This window comes from Centropristis striata, chromosome 5, assembly GCF_030273125.1.
Source record: "Centropristis striata isolate RG_2023a ecotype Rhode Island chromosome 5, C.striata_1.0, whole genome shotgun sequence".
Lineage (NCBI taxonomy): Eukaryota > Metazoa > Chordata > Actinopteri > Perciformes > Serranidae > Centropristis > Centropristis striata.
Genome location: NC_081521.1, coordinates 19,244,195 through 19,263,669, shown reverse-complemented (window position 1 = coordinate 19,263,669; position 19,475 = coordinate 19,244,195). Strand labels below are relative to the sequence as shown.

Sequence of the window (19,475 nt, the reverse complement as noted above, 5' to 3'; positions counted from 1 at the left end):
CAGGACTTATAGATTTATATATATTGTATATAGTGCAATGAAACATAAAGCCACAGTGAGTAAAATGTAAAAAGAGCAAAAAAAAAAGCCTGTTGGGGTTCAGAGGGTTAAATTTTATTGGTCTTTATATCTACTGCATCGCCTAATTTCCTCCTTCCATCTCGCCTGTCATAATCACTTTGGCCACTAGAGGTTGCTGATGTCCGACTCACAGTTATGCAGGTTTTTGAAAGATTTCAGTGCAGGGTTTTGTTGCAAGTAAACCTACAAACAGAAGATGAGAACTGCTTGCATCAGGTCATGTTGGGAACTGCGTTAATATGGATGAAAATAAACAGAATTAATGACAGGAAAGTTCACAACCTTGGTTATTTTTTCAAAAACATAAAAACGTCTCTTAATTACAGGTTCATTTAGAGTCTGTGTAATCAGGTCGCAGAGAATAGGCCTTATCAGTCTCTGGTGGAGTTTCCTCTCGGACAGGAAGTGGGGTTCCTCTGCTTCCTGTCTGTGTGTGTGTGTGTGTGTGTGTGTGTGTGTGTGTGTGTGGCCCCAGGAGGGGTCTCAAAAGAACAATCAGTGTGGAAACAGAAAGAACAAGAATGAAGCAGCAGCCGCGGCAGAGAGAGTGACAGAGACGCAGAGGCAACGATGGAAAAATCAACTGACACAAACTGAAATAAAAATAAAAATACATTCAGGAAGATTGTGACCGGGACCAGGACCTTCTGACCCAAAACGGGACCGGCACGAGGGGGGACTGAACTACGATGGACTATGAACCCAAGAAATCCAAGAAGGTACAGTAGCTTCTGTTGTGTCTCTGATCATCTCTCCATGTTCCTTTTTACTTTTCTTTTCTTTTATTGTACGTGGATGATCTGTCCCTACGCCTTCTACAGTGCAGATTTTGTCATATTTCATAATCCAACTGGAAACTGGGACTTTATTACTTTGGAGCAGAAGACGTTTAAAGTGTAAAGACAGAAGTCATACAGGAGATCATTTTAGGTGTCACCATTGGCGTCCACCATTACTTAGTCACAAGCAAACACGTTTAAAGAGACAGTTCTTCCCAAAATCCAAAATATTTGTACCTACCTGGTACAACTCAAGGTACATTTTTTTGGACAATTATACTGATAACAACAAAAATAACGCATAAGAGTTTAATTTAAGAGCTGATATCTAGACATTTACATGGTTTTCTTGATAATAACCAAAATCCTTATCAAGAAAACTATGGAAAATTGCTAGATATTAGCTCTTAAATTAAACTCCTATGAGCTATTTTTGGTGTCATCATCATATTTGTCCAAACGAACGTACCTTCAGTCGTACCAGGCATTACAATGAACATGAAATCAAAGAAAACAATGGTCTAATATTTTTTTCCATGACTGTATATAATCTATATAGGTCCTGCAGTTCTGTGGAATCAGTACAATCATGGCTAGAAGTGGGAACAACTCAAACATGCCTTTGTGCAGAATAACACACTGGAAGACAGAAATTTGTCTGATAAGTTATTTATATCAATTTGGAATAAAAAAATAAGGAATTTATATATACAACACTTTTCCAGGTGCCCACAACTGTCATGAATATTGGAAGAAACAGTTGTGTCTCCACGTGTTAAACATATTGATCTATTGTCATGTTTCCAGCCTCACCTGTCCTCTCCTCTCTGCTCTGTGTAAACAGATTTTCAGTGAATATTTGTCACGTGACCGTTCATCAATCAATCATGCTCTGAGGAGCAGAATTTAATGTTTTTAACAGGATCTGGTTTGTGCAAACACTTATTTTAAATGACACATGTAGAATAAAGAGACTGACACAAATATCTACATTTTAAGCTTTTCGTTTTGGTCACTTTTTCTAATGAAAACTATCATAACTTATGATCCATTCAAGGACTGTCGGAAAGTTAAAAATTTGACGAAAATGCCTGTTTACACAATTTCTTTCTACGAGAAACGGTGGATTTTTTTCTCTTAAAGAAATCATAAATTCAGAGGGTTCATGAACTTGGTTACATTCCAGCACTGAAGTAAAACTGCAATTTTTTTTAATTTTGGGGGGGCACAGTAATCCCACAGCTTCATGACTGCACTAGCATGTGACATGTAGAGCAAAGAGACACAAATATCAAAATTTTTAGGATTCGTTTTGGTTACTTTTTCTGACAGAAACTTTTGTAACCTATGATCCGTTCAAGGACTGTCAGAAAGTTCAAATTTCAACTGATTTTACAGTTTCTTTCTATAATAAAAATAATAATAATATTAATTTATTCGACTATTTATGCTCTTAAGTAAAAAGGTGAATCTTCTAAACAGCTGCCTTCTTATATTCTAATACAAAAGCCTAAGACGAATGAAAAATATTTCTTAAAACTGGACAAAAATGCCATGTTCTAAGAAGAAGAGAAGCAAAAGAAGAACCTCAGTATTAACTCGCTCCACAGTAGTTTGATCTGAACGGGGCAGGTTGTTACTTTGAGCACGTTCATTACAAAATCCAATTATTTCCCTTTTTCTGTCTCCTCAAAGGCATGGCGGAACAAGAGGAAGAACTAAAACTCATTATAAACCATCCTCTGTCTTACAATTAAATTCAGCTGAGTGCAGAGATGTTCATCAGGAACCCGCCTCACTCTGATGTGCAGAAATCTGTCCTTGTTCTCATCCCGAGAGAAACACACGACAGCTTTCTAATTCTAAAACAAGCACATTGGCTTTTTTTCTATTCAGCGTGTGTCTAAGTTATAACGTCCATTCACCTCATGCCTCCCAGCCGCCGTATATTAGTGTGTCTGTGTGTGTGTGTGTGTGTGTGTGTGTGTGTGTGTGTGTGTGTGTGTGTGCAGTACACCCCCTTGGCTGTTGCAGCAGTGATTGACAGGTGAGCAGTGATCTCTGACAGCTCCCTGCTGAGACTCACTGTCAACACAGCACACACTGTTAGACACCCACTGACACGCACACACACACACACACACACACACACACACACACACACACACACACACACACACAAATTAAATCTCCTGTGATATTGTAGTTCAAATTCAAACACATTAAAAGTGACTGGAGACTGTTGTGGTGATTACAGTCAGAATATTAAATTGCTGGACAAAATAAACAACATACTAATGATTCAGGAGCTTAAAGGGACAGTTCACCCCAAAATCCAAAAGACATATTTTATCTTACACCGAAAATCCACAAGGCCCGTCCGTCATCATGAGGTAATACGCGGCCATTATGGTCAATGTATCAACCTCCACTGGCTCCGTTGTGCTCCGTTTCAGACGAGTCTCGACGCCTCACAAACACGTCTCGACACTCGGCCACGCGTGAATTACGCGTTTGTTCTATTTTGGACGCTCGACGCGAGTAGCACGCATCAAGCTGGACCGATAGAGGATCGTTCTGACAGGAAGTCATACAGAAATTGCAGAGTGAATCTGGTAGTTCTGGTAGTAGTAGAAACATAGTTGCAAGAAATTAGGCTTAAGGCTTTTGTTAACGAAAGCAAAGACACCTGTGCTTTCATTTACGTAGCTTATAACTGTAATTTAGGCAGTAAATAGAAGTACAGCGGCTATAGCATAAAAGGGATGAAACAACAATAAAACAAGCAAGTAAACACTGTCGGATAAAAGGTAAACACCATCGTACGAAGGGTACACTGTGGTGCACGCTTTTTTAACACTCCTTGTTTTGACGCCGCGTGGAGGACGGACCAAATACAAGACGCTCACGCAACATGCCGTGGATGGGCCTGGTGGATTTTCAGTGTTATCTGTGGTGCTAAACTGTAAAAAAAATTAATAAATAAAATACTCCATTAGATACAAGAAAAATACTCATTACACTGTAAAAAAAAAAAAAACGTTTGTTTAAATTACAGTTAAACCCTGTCAAATTGCATCAGAAATAGGATGCAAAATTTAAAAAAATTATATCACTTTAGTAGACACTTTTAATTACCATAAATCAAGGAATAGTAACAGAAAAACTTTAAACCTGTAGAAAAAATGCTTTTTTTTTTCATGTAAAATTAAAGAAGAAATACCATAAGGACACAAGGACACAGTTACCCTAAAAATAAAGGGATTACTCAGTCTCAATTACAGTTTTTGCTGATATTTACTTACATATTTACAGTAGAAAACCCACTTTTTTTTTTACAGTGTAGACTGCAAAAGATAGGTTATTTTTCAGAAATGTACTGTATTTTTTATAGGGTTTTTCTTGTTTTTTCCTACATAAAATAGAAGTCAACAGGATTTACAGGATTATTCAATTGCTTAATGGTCTTCAATGTTAAATTACAGTGAACTGTATGTAATCCGTATGTATCCGTAAACAAATATCATGATAGTTAACTCTGTATTTGAGATTTTGGCATGGACTGCCCCTTTAAGGCTGATTCACACCTTCTCTAAACTGCTTAGAAATCTCCTTATTGTCAGTATACATATAGGGAAGCCATCTATCCTCTGAATGCTCTAGGTCTCTAGTTTGTGGTTGTGAAGTTTCATGAGGCTGTGATTATCCTAGAGGTCACAGCCACTCATTTTAAACACTGAGCTCAAGTTTCACTCACTAACATCATCACACATGAAGAACATTGAGCTCATTGAATTCACAAGAGTCTCAGCTTTCCAGTCAGACCCCATTTATGCAGCTCACAGACTGTTTAGGGACCCGAGGATGCACAAAGTTTCACATACAAGAGGACAAAATAACATTTTACTGCAGGAGAAACACTGCATGATTTCTGCCATAAATAGCATCTGATGAAGTGCATAACGTGGACATGTTACCTCTAAAAACAGCCCAAATATTTAATAAAGTGTCATATGACACAGAGAAAAGTAGCCGGGGTCCCCACACAGATATTTGTCTTGTTGTTTCTCAATATTTATGCAGCTCACAGACTGTTTAGGGGCCTCAGGATGCACAAATATTCACATATGACAGGACAAAATAACACAAAATGAAGAAGAACTAGCATAAAGTGGGCATGTCAGTTTTTACTTTGCTAAAATTTAGCCCAACTTTGGAGTGTTACTTCCCCTCCCTTCTGACAAGATATAGAGCCTTCCAGTCAGACCCGATTTATGCAGCTCACAGACTGTTTAGGGAACCCAGTGTGCACAAATATTCATATGCAATAGGCGAAAATAATGCATGAGAAAAACTGAACTTTTCTTTTGGTATGTGTATCACTTCACTGGTTTTGGTTCTGGTATCATCATGTTTTAAGCCTGACTTTGTATCTAATCTTCTTCTCTCTCCTTAGGGTTTTGTGTCTCCTATCAAGCGGTTGGTCTGGTCAAAGTCTGGACGCCGGCCGGTGGATCGAGGCAGCGTTTACCGGCGCCCGCTGCACACCGTCCCTCTCTACCCCCCAGACTACCTCATCCACCCAGAGAGACTCATCTTTGACTACATAGAGAAGGAGGTCAAGGTAGAACCTGCAACAAACAACAACACAACACATCACAGTCACCACTGACCTCATGAGAGCAGCCGCTTGACCTTTCACCTCTCACGTTAGTTCCTCGGTCACCTGACGTGGGTTTCGGTTTCACTGAATCCATCCAGTCGAGATGAGCTGCTGCAGCTGCTGGACACAGCCAGGGTGAGTAATCAAGGACTTATCTATAGGAAATCACGGATAACAATAACTGGTTATAAATTATATATAATGAAGCATTTCTGGGGTAATTGACTGACAACATCTACAACTATTTACAGACTGGTTCTTGAACGGATCATAAGTTTTCTGTTTGAAAAAGTAACCAAAACAAAGCTTAAAATTGTGATTTTTCTGTCAAAATCACTTTATTATACATGTGTCACTTAAAACGTTTAAAAATAAACAATTTGGAATAACCAGGTCCTGTTAAAAACATTAAATTCTGCTCCTCAGAGACACTGTGAAGACATGATTGACTCTGCTGAGACCAACGGTCACATGACAAATATTCACTGAAAATCTGTTTACACAGAGCAGAGAGGAGAGGACAAGAGAGGCTGTTTACACAGATCAGAGAGGAGAGGACAGGAGAGGCTGTTTACACAGAGCAGAGAGGAGAGGACAGGAGAGGCTGTTTATACAGTACAATATGTGGAGACCCCAATTTTGTTTTACAATATTCATGACACGTGGGCACTTGGAAAAGTGTTGCATATATACATTCCATTTTATTACAATTTAAAAAAAATACTTTATCAAAGAAATTCAACTTCAACAGGAGCATCTCAATATTAGAATATGATGGAAAAGTCAATTTCCAGTAGTTCAAGTCAAATAGCCCCAACCGAGTATTGAGTCATATAGATGGACATACTTTTCAGAGGCCAACATTTAAATATTAAACATACTTTTGAAAATTGGTCTTTTGAAATATTACTTATTTTTTTAAGACAATGAATTTTAGGTCTTCGTTAAATGTAAGCCATAATCATTATAATTAGAAGAGATTAAATAAATTAAGACATTAATTGTTTAATTCTGTGTGTGTAATGGATCTATGTAATGTGTTATATCCACTTTTTGAATTGAATTACTGAAATAAATAAACTTCCTCTGATATTCTAATGTATTGAGATGCACCTGTATGTCTATATAACTGTGTTATTCTGAACAACAAACATTTTTCCATGCTTCTACTTCTACTATATGATTGTGCTGATTCCATAGAGCTGCAGGACTTATGGGTGAAATACAAGACATAGTGAGTGAAATGTAGAAAGAGCAACAACAACAAAAACTCCTTGAAATGTCTTATTTGAATGCAGAGGGTTAATCAGTAATCTCTAAGGTGGTGTCTGTGTGTTGGTCAGTAGCAGCTGAAGGTGCTGCCGCTGAAGACCAGTGTGGATCAGGACTGTATCCTGAGTCTGTCCGCTCGCTGTCTGCTGCTGACGTGGAGAGACAACGAGAAGCTGCTGGTGAGGATTCCCACACACGAGATCGCTGCTGCCTCCTACCTGAGAGACGACGCGCTGCACCTGCTGGTGCTCAAGACAGGTGGGGACACGGCAAGAGAAGCTCCTCGTGCTCACACTCCTCATGCTGTTTGCAGGTCTGTACTAGACTGTAACGGCCTGTGGACAGCTTTCATGGCCTGGTGTACACAGAAAACGTGGTATGTAGATTGAGGACATGATGCAGAATCAAAGGTCAAAGGCAGTTCCAACCAGACATTTTAGCTGTACATCATTAGCAGCATGTGCTCACAATATAATAATAGCTGACCATCCAAGACCTTCCAAGAGGTAGGCTATACACTGTAATAAGTTATTCTGTAGTCATTTAATTTTACTTAATATATTTGAGAAATGTGTATTAAATATAAATGCATCCTTGATTTTGAGGCAGTTGTTTAAGTAACCTTAATATGAAAATGTTTGAGATAGAATCTACTTTTTTTTTTTTTTGCGATCAATTATTTTTATTTTCAAAAGAGAAGGGCATGAAACAAGACAAATACAGTAATACAACAAGTAGTATTCACTTCCCTTTGAATCTACTTATTTTGATCACATTAAATATAATCTTTATGTGTATGTAATTCTAAATCAAGAGAATTTTGAATGAATCCAACACAATAGAATTAGTCCGTTTTTAATTGACACTTAACACTTCCTGTTAAGTTATTAACTCAACTTGTAACGTAGTTAGATTTAATTAATAATATTGCATGCAATCTGTTGCCTCAATTTTATTGAGTAGCTATTGTTTATCTTTTTTTACAGTGTATGAATGCACCACTGACCTTGGTGAAGGACCGCACTCACCAAGTGCCATAAGAGCTTGTTTTTGGTTTTGTTTAAGTGAAATAAGTCTACCATGAGAAAGATATTTAACACATGTTTAAACCCTCATTTCACAGGTCTGAACGTGGACACAGTGGTGGCTGGAGACGACAGCCTGGACAGGAAGAAGCCAACGGGCGTAGATGGCCGACGTCAAACCATGAGCTGCAACGCCGACCCCCGGCCTGCAGGGGGCACCATGGAGCGACGGCACACTATCTGTGGAGTCGACTGGAGGCCCTCGCTGTCCAGGAGCAACCACGACAAAAACCAGAATGTGGATAGAGGCGGAGGAGGAGAAAGAGGAGGGGGAGAGAGAGGAGGGGGAGGGAGTCTGGAGAGGAAGAGAGTGGGAGGGAGCTGGGAGAGGAGGCAGCAGACACGTAAAACGGGAGGGAGCTGGGAGAACCGCAGAGCCAGGCCCATGAGCGGGAGCTGGGGGGTGGGAGGAGGCGGCGGTGGTGCAGGGAGCTGGGAGAGGAGACATGGGGGAGGAGGTGGTGGAGGAGGCGGGAGCTGGGAGAGGAGGGGAGGAGGTGGTGGTGGCGGGGGGAGCTGGGAGCGGCGGCAGGCCTGCACGGGGAGCTGGGAGCGGGGGAAGAGCTACGGCAGCTGGGAGAGAAGGAACCACAACCCGCTGGAGCCCACACCCTGCCCCGACGCCTACTGCAACCTGGTCATCCTGGCTGTGGAGAACAGGGTGGGTCCTCTCACCCGCTGCAGGTCTCTATACAAACAATACCTTAACCCTCCTGTTATGTTCCATTCTCAGCAACAGCAGTTATGTTCATGGGTCAATTTGACATGTTCAATTAGTGTCAGACACCAAAAAATCCCAATAAACATTGTTTATATTTCATGATTAACTCCATTACTAACCATCTCAGCCAATGTTTAGTGCAATGGTGTTCTTAACCTCTCATAGATCAGGTTCAATGAGGATAATTTTTTCATTAAAAAAATGCATGTTTTTTTATGCATATTGGAAAGACTTGCATATAAAATATAGTCATGGAAAAAATATTAGACCACTGTTTTCATAAATTTCTTGTTCATTTTAATGCCTGCACAATTAAAGGTACATTTGTTTTGACAAATATAATGGTAATAAAAATAGTTCATAAATTTAAGAGCTGATATCTAGCCACTTTCCATGGTTTTCTTAATGATAATGATTTTAGTTATTGGTGACAGTTAACATGTTGAAGAAGCAGGAGGAGCAGTATATAAGGATGGGCTGGACGATGCTTTGGTACAGCAGAATGAGAAGATGAGGGGGAAAATACACTCATTACATTACATTACATTACATTACATGTCATTTAGCAGACGCTTTTGTCCAAAGCGACTTACAATAAGTGCATTCAACCTGATGGTACTAGACATAGACCATAGGAATCGAGTAAGTACATAACTTTAGCTAACTGTCATCGCTACAGGAGTGCTATATGTTAAAGAAGAAAAGAAGAGAAAAGAAGTTGTTGTTTTTTTTGTTTTTTTAATATATCTGTTAGGTGACCATGACTTAACCGAGGTATTGTTGGATGAGATAGGTCTTCAGCCTGCTGCGGAAGATGTGCCGGCTGTCTGAGGTCCTGATGTCGGTAGGGAGCTCGTTCCACCATTTGGGAGCCAAGACAGAGAAAAGTCTGGAAGTGGTTTTCAGGCGAGTTGACCCACGCAGGGTGGGAGTCGCCAGCTGTTTGGCTGATGCAGAGCGTAGAGGACGGGCAGGGGTGTAGAGTTTGACAAGGTCCTGGATGTAAGTAGGACCTGAACCGTTAGCAGCAGAGTACGCCAGAGCTAGAGTCTTGAAGCGTATCCGTGCAGCCACAGGTAGCCAGTGGAGGGAGTGGAGGAGGGGTGTTGTGTGTGAAAATTTGGGAAGATTGAAGACCAATCGAGCAGCTGCATTCTGGATGAGTTGTAGAGGTCGGATGGCTTTGGCAGGCAGACCTGCCATGAGGGGGTTGCAGTAGTCCAGGCGTGAGATGACCAGCGCCTGGACCAGGACCTGAGCTGCCTTCTGGGTGAGAAACGGGCAGATTCTCCTGATGTTATGCAGCAAGAATCTGCAAGATCTGGTAGTGGCGGTGATGTTTGTTGAGAGGGACAGTTGGTTGTCAAGAGTTACGCCAAGGTTTTTGGCGGTTTCTGTGGAGACAACCACTGTGTTCTGGACAGTGATGTGGAGGTCAGTGGTGGGGGAGCCCTTCCCTGGGAGGTAGAGTAGCTCAGTCTTTCCCAGGTTGAGTTTGAGGTGGTGCGAGGACATCCACTGGGAGAACTCCTTTGAGTTTACGGATTGCAGTCTTTGTTGGTTCGAAAATGTCGGTTGTGTGTTGGTTGAAACCAAGTTTATTGTCCAGCGTTACTCCCAGGTATTTAAAACTGTCGACCATTACAATTTTTTGGTTGTTGATGGTAATGGGGTGTTGTTTTGTGGGAGGGGGGCAATGATAATTTCTTGAGATTTACTGACATTGAGGTGGAGATGATTGTCCTCACACCACTTGGTGAAGTGTGTTATGGTGCTGTGGTAATCCAGGACAGAATGATTGAATTTGTTGAATTTTACTCATAGGGTCATAGTCTAGTCATGTAGCTCGCTGCTAATTCTACCTTGCCTTCGTGCTACTCTGGCTACAGAAAATTAGCCCAATAGCAGGGCGGTAGCAGGCAGCAGCACTGTGTCTTCCTTCCGCCTCATGTATTTTGACCAACTTTTGACACCATTAGCATTAGCGCTTTACAGCGATTTTGTCTTAATGTGAACCTTTGGTCAGAACTGAACTGTAGACAAGTTAAAATTTTGACCTGTTTGTTGGTGGTGTTACATGAAAAGTCAAAGATCACTAAAGTCATCTAAACTGCATATCAACCAATCAAACAGTGGCTCAGATTCTGAATTTCTAAAATCAGCTTGTGTGTGTGTGTGTGTGTGTGTGTGTGTGTGCGCGTGTGTTTTCGTGTTTGCTTGCAGAGTTGAGAACTTGTAAATATCGCTGTGGACATTCGCTCCAATCTGATGTTCAGCCTCAAGAAAGAAAATAATAACAGTGACAGCAAATAAACCAGTGAACAGAGTTCTTTCAGAGGGGTTCACTAATGATTTGGCTCTCAGCCAAAGTGAAAGTAGGGCAATTCATCTACACACACACATATGCACACACACACACTCCTGCTGAGACTTTGCATTGTTGCATAACCTGGGGTATTACATCATATTTACAACAGAGAAGCTTCGTCATTGTATTTGTGTGTGTGTGTGTGTGTGTGTGTGGTGAATCACAGTCATTGTTATCCCTGTCCCTGGGGCAGTGGTGGTGGTTTGTTTGGATTGGCATCATTAGTGTGTCATTGTTTAACAGGCTCAGATGAAGCTCACAGACTCGAGTCGTGTTTCATCACAATAACAGACCACTGGCTCAGCTTCAGGTGGCTGCTGGTTCAAAGACAAACAACTACTCACTGAAACGTATATTTTCTATAAAAGATCGCCAAAAATATGTCGTTTATCGTAGAAAGAAGCTATAAAAACAGGCATTATCGGACAAATATGGACTTTTCAACAGTCTTCAAACGATCATATGTTTCAAAAGTTTTTGTTAGAAAAAGTGACCAAAACGAAGCTTAAAATTGCCAAAATCAATTTATTCTGTCTTAATTTTCAGCATTTGCACTAACCAGATCCTGTTAAAAACATTAAATTCTGCTCCTCAGAGACACTGTGTAGACAAGATAGATTCTGCTGAGATGCATGGTCACGTGACAAATATTCACTGAAAATCTGTTTACACAGAGCAGAGAGGAGAGGACAGGAGAGGCTGGAAACATGATAATAGTTCAATATGACACTTGTGGGCACTTGGAAAAGTGTTGTATATATAAATTCCATTTAAATTCCAATTTAAAAAAAATAATTTATTGAAGAAATTCAACTTGTGCCATTTCTTTTTTATGATGTATGTCATAATAACTGTGTTATTCTGCACATTTTTTCCCCATTACTTCATGATTGTGCTAATAAACTCAATTTTATTCAAATTAAAAAAAAAAAAAAATTAATGTGAAAACTAATTCAGTGTGTGTGTGTGTGCACGTGTGTGTGTGTGTGTGTGTGTGTGTGTGTGTGTGTGTGTGTGTGTGTGTGCGTGTGTGCAGGATGCAGCAGAGGAGTACTGTTCTCTGATCTGTCAGATGTTCCAGATCATTTACGGCCATCAGACCATCGAGTGTGTGGACAGGGCGGGCTTTCACCACTCCGTGCCGGACCGCTACTGGCTGCCGAGGAGTGAGTGGCTCTTTGTCTTTTTGTCTGTCAAAACTATCAAAGAAAAACTGATTTATAGGTACCTTTAAGATAGGCTTTTATGTTTTTTATTTGCATGTACTATATAAGTAATTTTAATCTAATAATTTCATGGGAGGTCTTTAATTTATATATAGAGAGATTTTTTTATATTTATTTTTTTTCTTTTCTTTTTTTCTTTTCTTTTCTTTTATTAATTAATTTATTTATTTACATTTTTAACAACCTAAAAGCTGGAAGACAATTCCACTGCCTTTATTTCACGTCACAATGCTCCAGAAAAGCAGCAGTTCCATCTCATTAAGAAAAAACTTAACTTTTTAATCTCTCGTCCTATTCAGGCCATAAGAAAAGCTTCAATAAATCCTCTGTACATGGTTTGAATTTAGTTTAAATGAACCCTGCAGCCTCTACATGGATGCAAAACTTCAGACTCACCTGTGTGTCTTCATGATCTCAGATGGTGTAACGTGCACACTTTATCTTCTGTCTGTTCTGTCTCTGCAGGTGACAGCTGTCTCACTGACATGTCCTACGGTTATGATCCAGAGTTCAGCTGCTGCAGCTCATAGTGAGTAACATTCAGCTGCAACACTTCATGTCTCCAGATGAATACAATGTCATCAATTCACAAAATATCCTGAATATTGTGACATTTCTTTTCTCGCAGACGGTATGAACAGCACGAAATAGCCTCGTTAGCAGCTGCTGGAGTGATGGGTTTGGTTGTAATGTCCAAACATAGGATACGTTTTAAATAAAGCAGAGGGGACTGTTTTGTAGTTAACCCTTTAGCATCCAACTGACCCGCCAGTGGAACATTTCTTTGCCTTTTTTTGCCCAGCTGTAGCGAGCTCAGTTTTGAGGCTATAGAGAAAATACGGATATCATATAAAACTAGAAGATCTGAGGAGCTTGTACCAACTTATGATATCATGTTGGGAAGGGGGTGAAATACTGGTCAAAGTTAGCACAAAAATCAGAAGCTCTTGGTATATCAATTCAGCACCAGATGTGTGTCACAAATGGTACCAAGCCAAGCATTGCTGCAAAAACTTAACTTAATAGTTGAGTAAATTAATGTTCTTTTATACACCTTTATAGTTTGACTTAATAGATAAATGAAGTCATTGTTATTAGATATTTATGACCAGAACATCTTGACTCACAGTTGTGAGCTGCTTCTTAAATTAATGTTCAGGTTCAAGCTTTCAGATGATGTTCACTACTTCTATAGCATTTATTGTTGACCTGCTACCTCCCCCAAAAAATTCTGCACTCCACAGAACCCCCAATTCTCTTTGAAAAATTGAAAAGGGTCAGAATGATAAGAGGTTTTAATTTAATCGTGAATTAGAAGACTATATCTGCAGCTTCAAAATAAAAGCCCACAAGACAGTAGATAGTTGCCTTGAAGAATTGCTTAACAAAGTTTTTAGGCTTCTGAAGCGACCAGTGACACATTTGATCGCCATCTCTCCATTAGTCTATCACTGTAAGGTAATATTCCTACTCCCTCTCTCACTCTCTCTCTCTCTCTCTCTCTCTCTCTCTCTCTCTCTCACTCTCTCTCTCTCTCTCTCCCTCCCTCTCCCTCTCTCTCTCCCTCTCTCTCCTCCTCTCCCTCTCAGTGATGGGTCCCAGGATGCCTTTGAGCTCTACTACAGTGAGACGTACAGTGAGAGTTCGTCTCTGTCGCTGCAGGACTCTCATCGTAGTCTGGCCTCAGTCAGCGACCCGGGAGACAGTAACCCCGCCCTGCTGCTGATGCAGGAGTACATGATCACCGTGAGTGTGTGTGTGTGTGTGTGTGTGTGATTCCCATAATCAGTCATGTCAAGTTGTTGCAGCAGTTTTTGGGGTTGATACCAATTGTTACACACATTTGGTGCTAAATTTAGTGTTTTTTAAACTCGAAAATTAAAAGAAATTGTCAAACCACATTAAGACACCAAGACCTTGAGGAACACCACAGAAAAATCCATGCCGTGATTTGGTTTCAAAAACGTATGACATTTTAAAGATTTGATTTGATTTGATTCGACATCTGAAGAGCACTTCTGTTCTCTAAACTGCTGGGAAACCCCCTATTGTCGACATACTGTGGAAAGCTGCACAACCTCTGAATGCTCTTGGTCTCTAGTTTGTGGTTGTAAAGTTTCTCACTAAAATGAAATACTACTATGTGGACTGACATCATTACATTTAAGATTAAAAAAGATTAACAATAAAAAACTTATACTTAAACTTATATTACTGTGTGTGTGTGTGTGTGTGTGTGTGTGTGTGTGTGTGTGCAGCTGCGTAACAAGCTGAGTCCGGTGGAGTTGCAGCACTTTGCTGTGTTGCTGAGAGAGTACAGACTGGGATCAAACATCGACCACTTCTGCACCGAGTTGCTGCAACTGTACGGAGACAACCGCAAGTTCCTGCTGATGGGTGAGACACACACACAACTCATTAACTGGGAGTGAAACTCAGCAGCAAACCACAACCTACTATTTATACTGTTATTGTGGTATTTTTGTAGAGTGCGTGTGAAATGTATATTTGTGTGTGCGTGTCTGTGTCTGTGCGTGTGTGTGTGTGTGTGTGCGTGAGGACATTTCGGCCGGTCCTCACTTCTTTAAAGGCTTTTTTGAGATTTCAGACTTTGTTTTAAGGGTTCAGGTTACATGATAATGATAATTAACTGAAACTGTATTGTGTGGTTACAAAACTAACTAAAATTATAGTGAAAATGTCTTTCGTTTTTGTCTTTGTCAACTTTTTTCATACATAATGAAGATGGATAAGGCAAAGGAAATAAAGGCAAAATTTACTGTGACCTCTTTTAATTTCCCACCCAACAAATTACCCCAGAACAAAAAACTAAAACTAATAAAAACTAAACGAAAACTAAAGCATTTCAAAAAATAAATACTAAACTAAAACTAGCAAACTCACTCTAAAAACTAATTAAAACTAACTGAATTTGAAAACAAAAAATCACAACGAAATTAAAACTAAAACTAATGAAAAATCCAAAACTATTATAACCTTGCTTGGTAATTCACTGTTCCAGTGACGGCCCACAAAGATAGAAGTACAAGAATGTGTGTGTGTGTGTGTGTGTGTGTGTGTGTGTGTGTGTGTGTGTGTGTGTGTGTGTGAGTGTGTGTGTTTACCGCAACAAATTCAGCTCTGACCCACTTCCACTGAGGAAACCACAACTTCCTGTTCGTGAGTGAGAGAAAGACAGTGTGTGGTGTTTTTCTGCACACGCACACCCTGTTAATGCTCAGTGTGCTGCTGTATAATCATGGTTCTGAGAGCTTTAGGAGGAGGAAGAAACCAGACAAACAGCAGACTGACTGAGAAGTTTTAAAGCACAGAGAATGAACTTTTACCGCCAGAGCTCACGCATGCTCCCAAACATGTCTTTCATTTCTTTATGAAAGGAAAAATACATTTTAAAAGTCTAAAAATGATATTTTGTTTAAAAGATCGCCAAAAATCTACAGTTTATCATAGAAAGAAACTTTTAAAAAAAACAGGCATTATTACAAATAGTAACCAAAATGAAGCTTAAAATGTTGATATTTCTGTCAGAATCTCTTTATTCTACATGTGTCATTTAAAATAAAGCGTTTGCACTAACCAGATCCTGTTAAAAACATTAAATTCTGCTCCTCAGAGACACTGTGAAGACATGATTGATTCTGCTGAGACCAACGGTCACGTGACAAATATTCACTGAAAATCTGTTTACACAGAGCAGAGAGGAGAGGACAGGAGAGGCTGGAAACATGACAATACTTCAATATGTATAGCATGTGGAAACCCAGGGTTTTTTTCTCCAATATTTATGACACTTATGGGCACTTGGAAAACTGTTGTATACATGAATTACACTTTATTCTAATATATATATATATATATATATATATATATATCAGGGAAATTCAACTTGCGTTTTTTCTTTTTTCTGACTTCTGTCATTCTAACTGTGTTATTCTGCACAAAGATGATTGAGTTGTTCCCACTTCTACAAGGACACAGCGAGTAAAATGTAAAAAAGAGCCAAAAAAACTGAATCAGCTTGTTGTTGAAAGGGTAATCAATTTGGGATTTGGAGGATACAAGCCTCAGTAAAACTATTCATCATAAAATTTAATACATTTAAAACGTAAACATTAACTATCATAAATTCGTGACTCACTATCTTTGTATTGCAGGCATGCGTCCCTTCATCCCAGACAAAGACGTCGGGGTGTTTGAGAGTTTCCTGGAGAGCATCGGGATCCGGGAGGGAGGGATTCTAACCGACAGCTTCGGACGCATCAAACGTAGCATGAGCAACACGTCGGCCACGGCCATGAGAGGGTATGTAGGGCAGGAAGTGATTCAGTGTTTGTCTCAAGGCTTCAAACTCAATCCTGATTGATCCGTGGGGTTATGTTGTTTATACTGTAAATATTTCACTCTTGTCTCACATTACATCATATCTTATTATATATAAAATCACAGGATATACTGAACACACAGACACAAGTGTGGCTCCAATCCCTTTCCCATACAAATTGAAGGGAAAAAAAGAAAAAGAAAAGTGGAAAAAAGAGAGAAAAGTCAAGAAACAATAGTAACAATAAATTTAATAAATTATATCTAAATAAGTACAATATTAAATAGAGGCAAAATAAAAAAAAACTCCTGGCTTCATATAAAAGATTATGGCTTCAATTTTATGCCATTATTGTTTTTTTTAGGGATTCAAATTACACTTACCAGCTTTTGGTCACGGTGTCTCTAACTTTTTTTACACATAGATTTTTTTAAACATATATATTTAACAACAAAATGCCCTTACATTCTCAGCAAGAACAACAATAAAAAAAATACAATAATGGGGTAAAATCTAAGGAAAATAATGATATGACAGTGACATCTTCTATCTGTTAATGATTTTAAAAGACAATTGAAACATATCACAGCTTAAAAATGTTATATGCATCGTATTAAAGAATGTGGCCTCATTTTAATGTCACAATTGTGTTTGTCAAATGCCTTTGTTTCAATTTTTAGGGGGTTGAGATTACAACAAAGTTATTGTAGAGTTAGAGTAGATTTTGTTCATGGTGTCTCTATTTTTTTTATAATTTATTTATTATTCATTATATGATATGATATTATATTTTATTATTGTATTTACTTGTTTAACTATTGATGACTTTAAGTTTACAATTATCAGGTACTTAGTCACATATATATATGTAAATGTTAATTAACTCCTGCAATAAAATAAATAAACACAATTCATTCATTTGACCTTAAATCAATTAACACAGTGAACCTCGGTATAATATTTTTATTTTAAAAATCAATTAAATTATTTTTTTTTTGATTGATTTTTACTGAGAAGAAAGAAAAGTTAAAAACAAAGAACACTAACATTCTCAGCAATGAAAAATAATAATTTTTCTATATAATAAATAATAAATATCGATACAATAAAGGTATACAATAAATTATAAATAATAATAATAGTAATTATTATTGTTATTATTAATATTATTAAGATAAGTTAAAATGTATTTATTAAAAATTAGTTATTATTAATGGTATTTTTACTTTTCTTACATCGATGCAGCTGTTTTATTTTTTCATTTTTTATTATCATAATAATAATAATAAAAAATAGTAGTAGTAGTAGTAGTAGTAGAAGTAGTATTGTTATTAATAATATTATAATGATAATAATTTAAAAAAACAACAAATAAATAAATAAAACAGCTGCCATTTTTGTAAGAAAAGTAAACACACACTAGAAGAAAAAAAACTTTTAGCTAAATCTTCAGGTCATCCTCTCTCTCATCTTCCACCATATTTTTCCTCTGAAGGGAGAAAAAGAAAGAAAATGGGAATTCTAATAATTCACCTCGGGGCTGGTGTCTCTAACTTTCATGAAAAACCAGTCCAGGTTGAGTCCACATGGTCCACTTTCAGTACACACACACACAAAAGTAACATTTCTTTCATTAAAAACAAGCATGATTGTCCTGTAAAATCACTGCAGAGCATTTGAATAAGCAGGAAGTCAGACAGCTGGGGTCACATTTAGATAATCTGTTGTTTTTTTTACCCCCAGCAGGTATGATAACTGCTCTCTGGCTTCAGGATCTCAGGAATTCAACCGACGAATCACCGACATCACACACGACATCCAGGCGCTCGGCTTCCAAGACACACATGGAGACATCGAGGAGGAGGACTACTACCTCTGATTTAATTCATCTGACACCTGAGCAAGAGCAGCACACTTTATCTTCATGTTCTCTCCATTACCAGACAATAAACTGTAAATACAAATTACCTGGCAGAGGCATCCTTCTTAATGGTGTTTTAAATGCAATTCCTGCTCCGAGCACATAAAAACAGCAAATTAACCGAGTTTAATGAGAGTTAAATAAAGAAAAAACAAGAAAATGCATGTTTACTAAATGCACAGCAATATTTATTGTAGGATTAGACACATAATGCACAACTGCTGCTAAAATTTAAATTATAAAACCCATCAACTTGTGTATTTTCTATCATACATACATATCATCATACAAATGTTCCAAAAATGTACCTGAATAAATCAGAATTTTCTTACTGTGGATATAATTTAACTCAAAAATCAATCAAATCTCGACAAGATTATATAAAACAAAACAAAAAAGGAAAGTTTTTCAGGAAAGGCAGTAAAGTTTTACAAAAGTCATGATAAGTCTTTATAAATCAATAATGGTCATAAATCAATTAGATCTTTAAAATTTGAAAATATTACCAACAGAATCATTTTCAGAATGAATTGTCTGACGATGTAAATTGCTAACAGCATTTATTTTTTTCTACTTTTAATTAATTTGTTAAAATAATAATATAATAATAATAATTGAATAAAATAAATAATAAAAAACAAATCATGCATTATCATGTGTCTATATCACTAAATTTGTAAAAAAAAAAAAATGAATTTGTATAAAATTAATATTTAACAAAGCTTCTATGCAGTATTATGGTATTTGCTTTAGAGATTGTAGTACCTAATGTCGACCACATGGAGGCAACTGAGGATAAAAGAGCTGATATTTATCTTCTACTGTGCCACAAACTAGTGTGAAGACAGACAGACAGACAGACAGACAGATATATAGATAGATATCCTTCTTTTTATTCCATTTTATTATTAGTATGTATTTATTTATTTTTCTATTTCTTATTTTATAATTTTCTCTTATATGGTTATCTTCATTCATTTATTTGTTTTTTTTTTCTATTTGTTTTGTTTTTGTATA

At 38.0% G+C, this 19,475-nt stretch overlaps 1 protein-coding gene across 2 annotated transcripts; it reads left to right on the top strand.

Moving 5' to 3' along the window:
* Window positions 1-617: 617 nt before the first annotated feature.
* On the top strand, window positions 618-19,019 carry ccm2l (CCM2 like scaffold protein). Of its 2 annotated transcripts, none has more exons than XM_059332302.1 (11): window positions 618-800; window positions 5,317-5,484; window positions 5,575-5,658; window positions 6,870-7,053; window positions 7,919-8,541; window positions 12,006-12,135; window positions 12,661-12,724; window positions 13,785-13,941; window positions 14,454-14,592; window positions 16,371-16,518; window positions 18,284-19,019. In XM_059332302.1, the coding sequence occupies exons 1-11, from the start codon at window positions 771-773 to the stop codon at window positions 18,414-18,416; spliced, it is 1,860 nt and encodes a 619-aa protein (XP_059188285.1). In that variant the 5' UTR covers window positions 618-770; the 3' UTR covers window positions 18,417-19,019. The 2 variants fall into 2 exon arrangements, with proteins under 2 accessions (XP_059188285.1, XP_059188284.1); XM_059332301.1 differs by having other exon boundaries at window positions 18,281-19,019.
* The last annotated feature ends 456 nt before the right edge of the window (window positions 19,020-19,475 follow it).